This window comes from Rissa tridactyla, chromosome 4, assembly GCF_028500815.1.
Source record: "Rissa tridactyla isolate bRisTri1 chromosome 4, bRisTri1.patW.cur.20221130, whole genome shotgun sequence".
In the NCBI taxonomy this organism is placed as follows: Eukaryota; Metazoa; Chordata; class Aves; order Charadriiformes; family Laridae; genus Rissa; species Rissa tridactyla.
This window is the reverse complement of record NC_071469.1, coordinates 13209619-13224950: the sequence shown is the minus strand read 5'-3', so window position 1 is coordinate 13224950 and position 15332 is coordinate 13209619. Positions and strand designations below refer to the sequence as shown.

Genomic DNA, 15332 nt, shown 5'->3' with positions numbered 1-15332 from the left:
GGCGGCACTGTCACAACTAGTTCCATCAGAACTGAGGGCCAGAAGTCAGCAAACAAATAACTAAAATTCTTTTTCTACTGAAAGAAGACTTTTCAGCCAGAAACTATAGGTCAGAACTTGATAGAGGGAGACAAGACACTTCCATAACATGCAACACAGCCCAACTCGGTCAAAGCTCGCAGTGAGGCGGGGGAACTGTGGTCAAAAACGGTCATAAAGATCCAGGCCCACAGGCCTTCTGCTGCATGGATCCCTTTGAATTCCATATGTCTGTGCATGCAAACAAGAAACTCAAGTGTTCCAGAGCTATTTTAAGCTTCTTTAATTAGCCACTGATCAGACACTTGGAAAGTACCCAAGAAAAAAAGCTAAACCTATTAATATGACTTGAAAAGAGAACCCACAAGACTGGTCCAGAAGTGAGCTGAGTTCCAGCCCAGGAGAAAAAAGTACTTATAACACGATGGCCTGAAAAGAGACCACGAAGCACTGTTCCGATATGGCAACGCACACATTGTTTTTCCTGTGGTGCTTCCAACTGGCCAGGCACTTGCCCTTCTGCCACAGGAGGTCTCAAGCACAACTACAGGCCAACTGGACTGCATTCTTCAGGTGGAAGAGCTGATGGTTGAATCTTCCACGTAACACAGATACCCACATAAACAAACTCTCCCTAACTCAAAAACATATAAATGCCTAATCCATTTCTGGAGAAACCACAAAAGAAGTTTGTCTGCTAGGAAATTATTTCTAGATTTTCTGTGAATAAGCAGCAAAGCAATTTGGTTTTTAAGTCCAAGAGAGTAACCACTATGAGAGAGTACAGCAAATTTTTTTGGTTGTATTTAAATTACTGTATGTTTTTTCTCTGATAGTTAACAGCATTTATACAATGCAACAACTGTAACATATCACCCGGCTGCTCTTACACACTTTTAATCACCTTAACTATCCGTACAAAATCTATCTTTGGCTTTAGTCTACTCACACTTCTCAACACACAAACATCTGTATTTCAGGCTTGGAGAATGTTGCTAATAACTGCAGGATACATTTTACAAATAGTTACCATTTGTATTCTACATATTTCAGTGACAGCTCAATGGAATAAAAATATCAAAAACTGATTTCAGTAATACCCTGCATTATCCCTAGATTTGTCTTGGGGTCTTCCAGGCTTCTTTACCATTACTACAAACCAGTGCTAAAAATGCATTCTGTCTACTTTAAACCACACCATTATGGATGGGTGGGTCTGGACTAATGTTAGCCAGCTCAGGATGACTAAAAGTAGAAAAATTATCTTTTGGCATAACTCCACATACTCTGTGTTAGAGTAACAGGCTGCAGAGTAAGAAACCCAGTATTCACAAATTTTAACACAGAAAATAGATACCAAATTACTTATTAATTGATAAACAGATGCTACTTCAGCTTAGTTGCTGCCTATCCTCTTCAAAGCAAGCTTCATTTACATGATTTCAGCAATAACTGTTTCAAGGCCTCGACAGAGATGCGGGATTTAAACTCAGTCACATAAAACTTTTTTCCAAGTAATTTTACTTCAGAGTAACAACTTACATGTGACTTTGGTTAGTTAAAGAGAAAATTGTATTTGCACCAGTAATTCTTCTTCAGAACCATATATAATTAACTATGTAGCTTCTCAAAATACACGGATCGTTTGGCAGAATAGAAGGGAATTCAGCTAAGCAGCTAGAGAGGAACATGGGAGACAGCATACTACTCTATCCAACAGCACAACGTTTCCAGAGACAACAATAAAGAGGACAGTCAGTCCATGAATAGAGCAGATTATGTCAAAGCCCAAAGTTTTTTTAGGTGTCTAAAACCAGAGCCAATGCAATGCTCTCTTTACAACTTCAGTTCTTTTATTTACATTAAAACCTGCACATAGATCAGCCTGGCTGCATTAGCATGCTAATGCCACTTTAATGCAGCTATTCTGTTGTCTGTGTGGTTTTTAACATTCAAGAAATGAAAAGACCTTGTGCCAGTACAACTACAAGATAAGAAAACAAAAACCAAGTACTCACGCTGTGAATAAAGCAGTATCTGAAATTCCAAGAGGGCACAGGTAAACAGTTGAACCACATTTTCTACTCCAAGCAATTCAAAAACTTCTTTAACTGGAAAATCAAACAATGGTAGTTCACTGGTGCTTGGCCTCTGGCAGATAATTGGTCCATAAACACCTGAAAATTTTAATGACCTTCCTGCTGGAGGAAGAGGAACCTCATAGAGAATATTGTAGATGTAGCTTTCTAAAGGTAGAGGTGGCGGCTGAGGTGAAGTCACTGCTTGGTGAAGTTGTTCTAGTACTTTCTTACAGGCTTTCATGAAAGACATCGGAGTAATCAGACAAATGCACTTTGAGACATAGAGTGTGTCTCTGCTGATGTCATAGGAGTTAAAACGCTGTAGCTTTGAAACAGAAGTGCCATTGCAGTCTCCAGTGCTGCTGCAGCTATCTTTGTCATTTGTGGGTGGAGTATGAAGAATGTCATATTCAGCATTGTGCATATGATACAACGTCTGCATTGCACTGCAGATCTGTTTGCTAGTAACTTCCTCAAAAAACGTGAGAGAAAATCCAAATGTCCGTGAGCCATCTTCACGAGTAATAATAAAAGAGTGGAACTGAGGTTCTCTGGAATCTGCTTGTGTCTTGAAAGCAAGCCCTTTAGGCATACACAGCTATAAAAAAGGAGGGAGGGGAGATAATATCAATTAAAACACACTTTTCTCTCCCTCTGCCTCCAGAAGCATTGGTGAAAATAGGATTTAGAATCCACAGACTGCCATCACATTTCACTTTAAATTCTGCTAAGTGTTACATCTCTGTACAATACAGAAACAGGAAAACTAAAGTAACAGATTAAAAGGGCTGCATGCAGTTTCTATTGAAACACATAAGCATTTTGCTACCAACTTCAACAGGAACAAAATAAGAGAATTTAAACTCAGATAAACGAAAGTATTTTGGTCACTAACACCAGAAACCTGACAGAGAAAAGTACTTTGTTTTATCTAAATAAAGAAACCACACCACATTCCATTGAACAGAAAAATCATACAAAGAAGATTCATTAATTGAAGACTAATTTATTTCTCTACCAATTCCCTAGAATGTAATAAAAAAGTTGCAAAGGAACAAATAAAACTCTCCTAGGGAATTATCATTTCTAAGTTTTAACTTAATTTCCTTTAAAAATATCCAATTAAATGAAAGGTTCTTTTGAGCCTGCACAATTTAGAGTAATTCGTTATTATTTCTAATCCATAATAGACTTCACAATTTTTTTGTCAAAAAACCCCACAGATTAATGCCTTCAATTGTTAAGGTTGTTTTTAAGACAAAAACCTAAAGCCATTAAAGTGATACTGACCATTCCCACTGCATCCTGGTCAAAAGGGTTCCATTCAACATTCTCAGGATAGCGAGCAAGAACTTTGGATTTAAATGTGCGTCTTAACGGCGTCTGTTCAAAGTTTTCCCCTGCAGGTGAAAGAAAAATACGGAAGTAAGTATTTCATTCTCTTTCTAAGCTCAAACAAGGCCAAAAAGCAGAACATCAGCAGGAAGATGTGAGGATAAGTGAATTAAGCACACACTCCTCTTAAGAGAAACAGAAAATACAAGACAGTTAGTTAGCATAAAATCAGACTGCAGATATTAGCAAGGATTAGCATTGTAACATTTCTATGTTGTTAAGTATCTGTGCTTTTCCTTCAGTGCCACTGTCTTAAGATCGTGGTCATGCCAGCAATTCTCTAAGCTTCTCTTCAGATATTTCAGATTCTTATTAAAGCATAGCTAAAGCTTCAATTTCAGTGGAATTTTGTTACTGAAGAAAAGCACAAATAGACAAGATGCAAAGATGATGCAAGTTTAAGATAGACATACAAGTGGCATCACTTAATTTCTTCTGCAAGACTTAGGAAAAAAGGGTATCCACCATCTATTACAAGAAGTTAGCTGCGAAGAGATTCTAGAATGTTAAAAGATCAAGAACCACATAAATGCCCAGGGAGATAGGGTATCAGATGAACAAAAAATGGTGCTTTTTTTTTCCCCACACTTTTTCCTTTACCTTCTGTTGCACTTGAAATGAAACAGCTGGCACCATCTCGGGTTTTAGAGGCCTGTATATACTGGCATAAAGCTATATAACAAATAAAAACAACACTGCATTATCCATTTCATACTGTCGACTAATAGCGTAGCTAACACATACCAGTAAAAAAACATACAAGTATTTTCTACAGAATTAACATGCATAATATATAGTCTACTCTCCTAACATGCTTTTTATATGTATACAATTTCATACAAATTTCTCATTTCACTTACACATTCCTTGAAGATTATATCAGTATGTAACAGAAGCTCTTAGTTCCTGCATACACAACCAGAATGCTGACGCAGCACTAGAAATCAAGTTTCTTGTTAAATGAAAATTTTACATGTTAAACTATAAAATACCCGCAAAGAGCAGACAATGAAACTAACCCCAATGATAAGACCACCTCAAGGCCTTTAGAACTATATGAATTTAACAGGCACGGTCCAGCTTTTCACAGACGCTATCCATGCACTAGACTGGCTGATATATTCTTGTTTATAAGCTCTCAAATGTCCTCTAGAGTAATGACTGTTCATTATGATAGCACAGAGCTTTCTGCAGTAAATCTTCTGAATGTGTGTAGTTGCATGAAAAAAAAAAAGTGCACACAACTGTGTATCTTAAAATAAGCTTAGCTATCTTACTAGAATGCAATTAGCTAAATGAGCATGCAGCTGTTGACAGCTGCACTAACAATCAGGCACAATTGCATGAAATCATATGCTTTAAATAAATCAAACTAGTTCAGCAACACCTGCAAAAGAGAAAACACAGTTCAACTCCTCACTTGTTTTCTTACTTGCAGCAATTACACGGCAATAGAAATTGATTTCAGAATTGGCTGGGTTTGTTCTGCACTTTTACAGTAATATTTAAAGTTCAATTTCTAAGCCAACTTCAAATCTTTAATTTGTACAACATTTACTTCCACAAGTAGCAATACACAGAGACAATTATAACACTGCCTATAGACAATAAAGAACCTAACAAACACATTACACCAAACAAAACTTCATTTCCATGGAATGCTTAAAAAGTCCTTTGACAGTTGAGAAGTCATGTAACTCCGGATTTTGTTTAAACTAAGTCTTAAATATTACCTCAAACAGGGAACTTACCCTGAATCAGGACCTAGGACAGGTCTCAACACCGAAAATACTTGCATCTATTTTGCTAATCCCCTGGGTTTTAGCACTGAAATTAAAGGAGGGATTGTTTGTCTGAAAAAACAACAGCTCAGCTGATTTTCAAACCAACAAAACCACTCAGCTACATTATTTATGACTTTGTTCAATAATACCATTGTTAAGAGAGAAAAAAAAAATGTGTATTTGGGAAAATCTGAAACGCGTATAGAGAGGAATAGTTATGTAAAAACAGAACACAACTTAAATGAAATATAAACTTCTTGGGAAAGAGCAGAATCAATGACAGAAACATAACAGCATTTCCACAAAGGCTAAAAACAATCTTAAAAGATGAAAACAAGCATTTAAAGAAGCTTCCAATCTCCCAGAAAGAAAAATGGACATAATGTCACATCTCTATTTACTGACACAAATATACACTTAAGTAAAGAGAGTTCTCCATAAAAGAGGTTTTAAAAATAAGTCAGGAGATGTAACACACCTACTGTTTTCTATATTTACATCTGTGCAGATGATGTAATGTCAACTTTTAGATAATTGAGGAAAAATCTCAGACGTTTACTAAGCTGTTCTGTTCCTGTTTTTTTTTCTTCCACATACCTGTATGGGAGAAAATATCTGAAGGCCAAATTTTCTCCTGAAGTTGGAAACCATACATCACAATCACTGGGTTCACCTATGTGCAAGGTCATGCATATTTGGGAAATAAAAGAAAATCTGTGACTTGGAGATGATTTTCGTGTCATCTGTGACTTTTTGATGATTAATATTGCAAAATACATGATGCTGCTCTTCCCTTCTGATTAAAAAAAAAAAAAAAAGTACACTAAACCAACCTGATGGATGCTTATATATTTTAAGAAGCCTTGCCCCATCTGCTCTCAAGAAGACATCTCCAACACACACTTAAATTTTTTAGACCTGCAGTCTGTCTATAATTTAATGAAAGTATTGAAATTTATTTAAAGTCCTGATCCAGACAGAAACATAAGGCAACACTTACATGCCCTCCTATAATTCCATCAAACAATTCAGCTGTTGCACAGATACTGCTCTTGCCAGGGTGCCTCCATATTACACTTCTCTCCTAGAGCCATACTGCTCTGACACCGTATTTGTTGTGTTGACTTCCGCCTGAGTGTGATGCTCATTTTCTCTTTCACAGCACCACAGTCTTCCATCTTTAGCTATCTCTTGCAAGAACCTTTATGGTTGTAATACAGCAAACCACTGAACCTTCAGATCGCACAATGCTGACTTCCAAAGATACTGGCAGAGCAGGGAATCTCAAGAGACAGCTCACCAACACTGGCCAACCTGTTTTCTTGCCGTTACAACTAATGAGAACCTGAACACCAGCGAGTCCATCGCCTAGGCTCCCCCCTACACTTCTGTCACTAAGCAGCTCGTAGTTGTCCCTAGACAGCCATCAACAGACAGGGGGGAGGGAAAATAATCCACAAACAATATTTGCTTATACCCAGAATCAAAAAGCAATTAACCCTAAACTTCTAAATTTATGATCAGTTAGAAGCCTCAAACACTAACACCCTGCTCCAGCAAAATACCAATTGCAGCACATCTCCAGCAGCCAAAAATAACTCACAGTTTCAAGATCTGCCTCTGCATAAATTAAACATCTGATTAATTCAGTACTAATTGAAATGTTTTTTACAAAACACTGAAGACAAAAACAGGTTTAACAAATGCAGGAGACAAAACCATCAGCAAAATGGACAAAAATGAAGACATAAGAGAAGATAAACTGATAAAAATGTGATGTATCCTACAAGTTTCAGAGGATAAGTTCTCAAACTTAATGACTATCAAAGAACTGCTATCAGGAGATCATGTTTTTCATAAGGTTCCTCTCCTCTAGCAGAAGTGATGGCTAGAAAGTACTCTCCTTAGATCTGAGTAAAAATAAAGAGGTCTTCAAATATGAAGCTATAAATAGTTCTCTAAAAATAAGCTTCTTTCTTTTGTGCAAGTTCCATGTAAAAGGGACTTCTATTTATTTTTTTTAAATGGAACACGGTGTCACCCACTGAAGACTAAGGAGGCCTTTCAAACACACTTGATGGTCCTCACATACACAATACCACTCAGCTGTTTGTCATTGCCTAAGAAAAGCTCTTCAAAAATGAAGATGCCCCACAAGACTACAAACTTGGAACTAATTTGGATTTAAAGCAGAAACAGTAATCAAATATCTAAAACTGTAAGATTATTTGTCAGGAACTGTCACACAACATAAAATCCATAAACATACAAAATTCCAGGAAAAAAAAAAAAAGGAATACTTCAGGAAGTTTCAGGCCAACATGCTTCTCAACATCAAACCTTCAAAACAACAAGAATCCCATTGTATTTTGTAACATAAGCAATGTCATAAAAGCATAGAGAAATGTCATTTCACTAGGCACTGTACAAATCTACAAACACCAGTTTAGAATGAGACCTGGTGCTGCACCCAGCAGAGGAACAACAGTGAAGGAGAGGATCTCAGAATTTCTTTGTCATTGGAAAAAAAAAAAAAAAAAAAAGCTATCTGTGGCATCCCCCTCAAAATAGGATCAGCAAAACAATTTTAAATAAAAATAAATAGAGAATGAAGAAGGCGTTACCAAAGATTAATGGTTCACTAATCCAGTTTAGCCCATGTCCACACCTTAATTAGCTCACAGTGATCTCCCAAAACAGGAAGGAAGCAAAGAGTAAGCTACAGACCCAGAGGTTCTTAAACCAGTGCACTGAAGAAAACACGGGACTATAGTAGAGTTTTAATAACCCACGTGGGTAACTGAATAACACCTAAAGCTGCCCCTCCTCCTGAGGCCCAGCTTGCCCACCTGCTGGCTTCTGCTACCCTGGGCAATAGATTTTTTTCAACACCACCAACTGGCTTTGGTTACGCCCTTTCCTTCCTCTCCCTTCTTTCATACTTCATCAACCCTCTAAGACTCCACCGCCGGTTGGAAAAGGAACAAAGATTCTACAGTGATTTGCAAAGATTTTATTTATCTGTACTGTGGCAAAAACAAGCTATTCCCACTGTCACGCTATGTAGGCAGTCAGCCTCATTACCGCCCTATATTGCTTTCTCCTTATTTGTTACTATGTAATTTAAAAAGACATGCATAAAAGACAAAGTTCTTAGAGTAAGCTTGGTTATCAAAAGGGTCATCACCAGCTAGGTATAACCTCCGAAGGCTGAGGAATGTCCAGCGCATGGACCGCTCAGCCCAGCTCCTCCTGCGGTCGGCAGGGCTCAGCTCACGGCAGTCTCACTGCAGCCAGGTACACTCCGCACCGACTGGACCAAGTCTCACATAAGAGGCAGGTAACTCTCCAACTCCTCCCTCTCACATCTCTTCAGTAAACTGAACTTGATAGACTATAGCATGCATAAAGGCAACTACAAACCTGCTCAAGGTGACCAAAGAGTTGAAACACATTTAGTTGGACCACACAGTTAAAACCAGCCCCTTTTCACAGCTTATTTATACCTCTTTAGATGATGCTGGCCTATGTGTCTGTATTTGGACTTCCTAATTACAAGCACATTAGGACAGCTAATGCATACACTCCAAGTATCCTGCATTTGAACTAACAACTACATCTCATTTTATTGCGTGATATCTTACCGAGTTACCTAATACTGACCGTAAGCCGTATCACAATGTAGATCTGTAGTGCATGCTGGCAACTTCTCTGGCTCTCATTCTTATACTCCTCCCTGCTCTTACCCATTTCTTGCTGCTCAACCTGTGAGCAGAAGACAGCTGTGTCTGTGTCTTGGTCTGATGAGAATTAGGACTTACGAACTCAGAGATACTACATGGAGCTTCCAACCTGTGCAGGACAGCATTGCTTTGGAAGTATCTGCATGGAATTATAAATATAGTAGTACAACACTTTTCTACAAGATTATACAAAGCAAAAAAAGTTACAAAAACTAGAATGAATAACAGCATTCATCAATTCAGTAACGTGCAAAGTGCTATCTACCAAGCTTTCCTCAGCTTTGAGGGGAAATAAAAGGAGTGAATTGTGAAGGTCTAATTTTAGCTGTTTCCTGATTTAGCCAGAGAAAAATCTGATTCATTGCCTTCCATATTCATTTTCAGGAAAAGAAAAAAAAGGAAAAAAAGAAAAGAAAGAAAGAAGGTCTTCCCAACACAGTAATAAGAAAAACAGTTAGGTTGTACAACTTGCAGTTTGAATTACTTATGACCTCCCCACTAATATATAAATAATTACAAGTTTCAACTGAAAAGTGGATTTACTGTAAATGAAAAAGATGAAATTTTGAACTCTCAACAAAACAAAAAAGGAATACAAGACCTTTTTAAAGGCCTGGAAATTCAGACTTAAAACCCTACCACCACAGACACACACCTCTCACTCCATTCCCTTCTGGTTTTTGACTATGCCATCTGCAGTTCTGTTTACAACCTGAACTACAGGAGAGTGCCATTTATGGCTGCTATCAATATTATGAGCTGCATGTAACCATGCTAAGTAGTAACATATTTCCTGTCAAACCTTCATGTGTAGTCATGAAATAAGCTAGACCTGTACTGAAACGTCTTAACACATTCACTGTAAATTCAAGCTATGCCTGCCAGTCATATACATCCTCTCAAGTAGCTTATAGCAACAGAAGCAACACATATCCAGATGGATTGCTTGCAAATTTCTAATGCAAATTCCCAAGAAAACTTTCACCATTGTAACAATTAGATTTTCCCTGCTGAGTAGTTTGGTTTATTGCAAGTATTCTTCTAACCCTAGATTATTTTTTTTCTCTTCAATACATTAATCATTCTTCTTTGTAACCCACACCCTGCCATGAAAAGTTTCCATTCATGTAATAAAGTTCTGTTTAGTACAGAACAGTACCGTGTGGCTTAAGTTGCCCTTAATCAGAAGGGGCAAACTTGATCAAAAAAATGCCAGGGATACTTTGCAAAGCAAAACTTTTTAAAACTGAATCACAGCCTTTTGTACATGTGTCAATTCACTACTTGGTTTTAGTTCTTAGAAAGCGCAACTCTAAAAATTATGCAAGATGAAGAACTGTACAGGAAATTCTCCCTACATACTAGCTAGAAAAAAAAGTCTTTGAGCTACTTTTTCAGAGGTAGAGTCTAGCTCAGTTTTCCCTCTATGACAATAAAGAGCAAGTCAGAAGAAGCTACCCTAGTTACCAGAAAAAGTGCCCGATAACAGAACTAAACAGTCACGCAACACTGATTTTAAAGAATCATTAATACTGCCACCTTCTTTTGTTCACTGAGTCTGCTGATCTGCTCAAAATAATTACAAAACAAAAGACATCCAGAAAGCTCCACTGGTTCTGATTAAGTGGTTTGTTGCTTTCACCCTGCCAAGCAGCTTCTTTCCTTAAATTCTTGGGATACAGCCTGTTACTAATTCAATTCATTTGGTCTTGGTGTATTTTTATTGTATACAAGACATCTTCAAATAAAAAAATATTAGATAACATGCAATCAAAACTTTAACTTCATAAGGACACTCTTACAGGAATCTTTTAGCATACAAAGGCTGTGTATGCAATTCCTGCTGCCACTAAAATGAATGTTTTAATGAAGTAAATACAAAACAGCTTCAACATGAAACAGCCATATTGCTGTAATTAAACAAATGAATAAGAACAATGATAGTCTATACCAGCAACAGAAACTATGAGCCATACACTTAGTGCAGCCTCCCTGAACTGTGCAGCACACTGGAGAAACTGAAGTTAGCATTCAGAAGACCCTATAGAACCCTATAACCACACCCTTTACATCTGCACTTTCTACACCATGATTCAAAGAATCTTGCAACGATGGGAGTCATTCCAACTTGTGCAGGGGTGGGGGGCTTGAGACGGGGCTGACCACGACAGAGTAAAGGTTCTCTCAAGTGCAGGCTGTAAGTCAGAAGTCAGTCAACAAGGGGATTTGAACAGTGCATAAACTATAAACACTGTCCAGAGAACAGCCTAATTCTATCCAGCTTTCAGTTAAAAAATACAATAAAGCACAAAGCCATACTTAGGTGAAAAAGGACTTCAAAAGACATTTTGAAAACAATCTTTCTCATTCTTCGTTTTTGGGTGAAAACGGAGTAACTGCAGCAACATGCCTGTCAAAGGGCCTAGCTCATCGGAAAAAAAAAGTCTGAATTGTTTCCAAAGATACAAGAACGGCAGCAGTCCACAACACGTTTAGAATTAAGTTAATCTAAAACCAGCAGCTAATGTTATAAATAGCAGTAAGACTCTCAGTTCAGCCAGCAATCGTTCTCAGTACACACAATAAGGCTATAGATATTAAGGTAAATAATTATGTTTACAGAACATAAAATTACTCCAGGTCTAAAATTTATGGTCCAAGTCTAAATAAAAATAGTTGTCTGGCAGAACAGATAGTGTGCATACTTCTGGAATCCACGCTGTAGAAAGGATGAAAGTATCGAGCAAATAAGAGCACTTTAGGCAGGGGGGGAGCACTGGGGGGAAGAGGTGGTATGTACACTGAGACATTTGAGGACTTCTTGATTAGTCAAACTGACAGATGACCAATAGTTGACCTAGTTACACTGTAAAAGCAAATACAGGTGCTTAAGATGCATGAAGGCATGAAGAGACAGTCAAGCCAAGAATCAGTATCTTCAAATCAAAGGCAAAAGAGCTCCATTAAAAATAAGACTTGCCATATTTCCACTTGCCAATGGAAACAGTTAAATATTCTATTTCCAAGAGCAAAACTGGGATAATCAAACAAGTACTGAAATTATGTGGCCTGTACTATATTAGATATGAAATGAGATGGCAATCTGTTCGTTCATTCTAGCCCTTAAAAAACATACAAGAAGAAAAAAAGCTAAAATCCCAGACTTAGCCTTCTGGAGACCAATCATTTCACAGAACCCCATATTCTAGTATTAAAGTCCTTTCAATAAATACTTAGAGAGCTATTAATATACTACTAATAAGCCAAAGTTTATTTTAAAAACAAAACAAACCACCAAGTTTCTCCAATTCCATTTAATTTAATAAATTAAATATTTATTAATACTTAATAAATATTAAACCATACATAACTGAAAAAAACCAACAACCTCTATAATGTAGGAAATAAACATTCAAAGTTTGGCAGACTAAGGTTAGAAATTTATTAAACAAGAATTCTTGTAATAAAAAACGTTATTCAAGAAAAGCTGCAGCTGCCAAATCTGTAAGCAAACAGACACTCCATCAAAGGACAAATGACTTCAGATTATGACTTGTTTCCTTCCTTCCAGTTCTTCCTTAAGCAGAACTGCACGTATTTCTCATTAGAGGGGACTCCCCTCCCCAGCATACCTCTTCCACGGATATACACAAAAAAGAATCCTTCCCTTTTATCGTGAAACACATAAACCCTCTGTCCTGCACTTCTATCCCCCCTTCCCCCTGTTGGCAAGACCACCTGGCACAGCACAAGCTGAAGTGGCGGTTAGACCAGTGAATTTGTTACTGGAATTGGGCCTTTAACAGTTTTTAAAATGGATCAGTTTATCTGTATGAGAAAGTCTTACGGATCACCTTCACTTTTTTGTAGCACTGCTTTTTAAGCAGCTAGAATCCGGGGTTTCATTCATAGTCTCAAATGAATCGGGGGTTTCAATCACTGTCTCTAGCAGCTGTCATTCCACTGGATTTGTAACAGATTTACAAGCTATAATTTTCACATCAGGGACTTCCTCTAAAGATTTCTTTATGCAAGTTGCTCTTCCACTTTCCCTGACAAAAGAGCTCAAAGGCAAAGAAGTCCACCATCTGCCTTTCTGAATCAAAGGTGCAAATATGCTTTATGGACACCCTGCCCTCTATTTAAGTATCTGTCTTAAGTGCAACAGAAATATATGTTGGGTGAGGTGCCATTTTTGATCTGTAAACATTAAAGGACTTTCTTTAGAGGAAGTAGAGAGAAGAAGAAAATAATGAGAGTGATGAAAGGCTCTAAATTTTTCAACCTTTTTGTCATCTAGGGAACCCAAACTTTCTTGTAACAATCCCTTATCCCAATCCCATGGGAGCACATTCCTTTCAGCATACAACATACATTTGAACGTTCAATGGACAACACAGTTCTTCCTACCGCGGTCACTAAAAAGATGAGAAGGACAAAGAGACAAGTTAACCCTGATTTGTCAACTGTAAGAGATCCTGTTGCTTTCCTGTTTTCTTTTGCATTCCAGAAATCAAGAATTGCAATGTTTCAAGAATTGTAACATGAAGCGCCTCACTGTGAACTGAAATAAAAAAAAAAAAAGAGTTCACTAACTGGGTATTTTGTATTATCTCCACTGGACACAAATAATCTCTTGACCATCTTATGCTTTGGTGGCATAAATTCTTCCAAGCCCTCTATGGCAAATGAAAATTTAGGAATTAATAGATATCCATTCATCATCTAAGTTTCAGCATTCATCAAGCTGATAACAAAACATATTGCCACACACGCTCTGGAATAGTTTCAAATGCTGCAACAATGAATTTAAAGCACAGAAAAACAGCTGAGGACATCTGCATTCTGTGATTGTAAGGTCAGGAAACAGAAAGCTTTTGTTTTTATTTTCCTGGTACTGTTTCAATGAAGGCGGGAAGAGGTGGGACAGGGAAGTGACAGAGGAAACTACCAAGAATCTAAGGCAGCTTTTTAAAAACAAAGCAAGAAAACTCCCCAGAAAGTCCTCAGCTTTCATCTTTAAAAGCATCCTAAGCATTTTGGGTTGTTGTTTTGGGTTTTTTTTTTTTTGGGGGGGGGGTGGGGAGGGGGGTGGGGGGGGGGTTGGGTTGGTGGTTTGTTTTTTTTTTTACTACTTTGCATGTAACACAGGAAGGCAGATGGACACAATGTATTTTAATCAAGACTGCCTGGCAGAAATTTTCAAAGAAGTGTTCTTAAAAACAGAACTGTTTTACTAAACTACTTTTCTGCTTTAGCCACAGCAAAAAGACTTACAGAAAGATATTTATGTCTGTTTCCAACTAAACAACAGAAGCAGCACTCAAAATTACAATGACAGGCGTGTTCTCAGCCACGGGGGCTGGGGAAGGAGGGTGCGCCACTTCCATTACACAACAGATCTGAAATACATGCAAGAGAAGACACTAAGAAAGGAAAAGGGTGGCTTATGTTCAGAATAGAACACAATTCTTTTACGTGTACTAGAAATATAAAACAGAAGTGGAGAGAAGCATATTTTAAGTATATTTAATATAGAAATCAGCTGTTCTCCTCACGCCCACCTAAGATTGGCAGGCCCAGTGAGGCTGCTCCAGGGAAGCCTGAGCAAGCAGAAGCACAGACCAGCTCAGGCAACCCTCCTGGGCCACTGTGGATCTCCTTTTACAGTGACATGTCCCATCCAGTTAAATGTCCCTACTTTTTGTGCTCCCATTGCCCTACAACTCCAGCTCTGAGGACTGACGGAAACACATCTGTGTAAAAGCACAAGGACCAAATGTTATTGAACGTCCAGTCCTTTAACCAAGTTATTTCTATTCTTCTGGGATACTAGAGGTTTTGCATTGAAGAGGAAAGCCGTATTTTAAAATGCACGTGAAGCCTTTCAAGCAAGAGATCACCAAAATACAGCTATACAACCATCTCAGTACACGAGTCCTGTCCAGTATGTTTCACTTTGTTATCTAAATACTTTAAAGTGTTTTGCAGTAACCTGCCTGAAAAAAGACTGCCCCCCCCCAAAAAAAAAATGCCCTGTAAGAAAGTCATCAAGTTGCTTGATTTTTATTTTTTTATTATTTTTAAAATAGAAGTTATTTCTAATACCAGAAAATTAATCAGATGTGCTGACAGTTTGGTCAACGGATATGACAAACTCTGAAGTTTATCTTAGCTGACTATATCCTTCCTTATCATCTCACCAACCACCTCTCCTGAGTTTTCTTCCTTTTTACAGGTACCATATCAAGCTCACCTTTCTGCTTCACGAGGCTTGATTCATGTCAGGT

The 15332-nt window shown here is 37.8% G+C and overlaps 1 protein-coding gene across 3 annotated transcripts in view; it reads right to left on the bottom strand.

Moving 5' to 3' along the window:
• Positions 1 to 15332, bottom strand: part of DENND5A (DENN domain containing 5A) — a 74524-nt gene that overhangs the window by 49904 nt on the left and 9288 nt on the right. For all 3 annotated transcript variants that reach the window (XM_054201093.1, XM_054201091.1, XM_054201092.1), the window contains exons 2-4: positions 4116 to 4187; positions 3411 to 3520; positions 2058 to 2718 (exon numbers count right to left, since the gene is read on the bottom strand). In XM_054201093.1, the coding sequence (XP_054057068.1) occupies positions 2058 to 2718; positions 3411 to 3520; positions 4116 to 4187 (843 nt within the window). The remainder of the gene's footprint in view (positions 1 to 2057; positions 2719 to 3410; positions 3521 to 4115; positions 4188 to 15332) is intronic.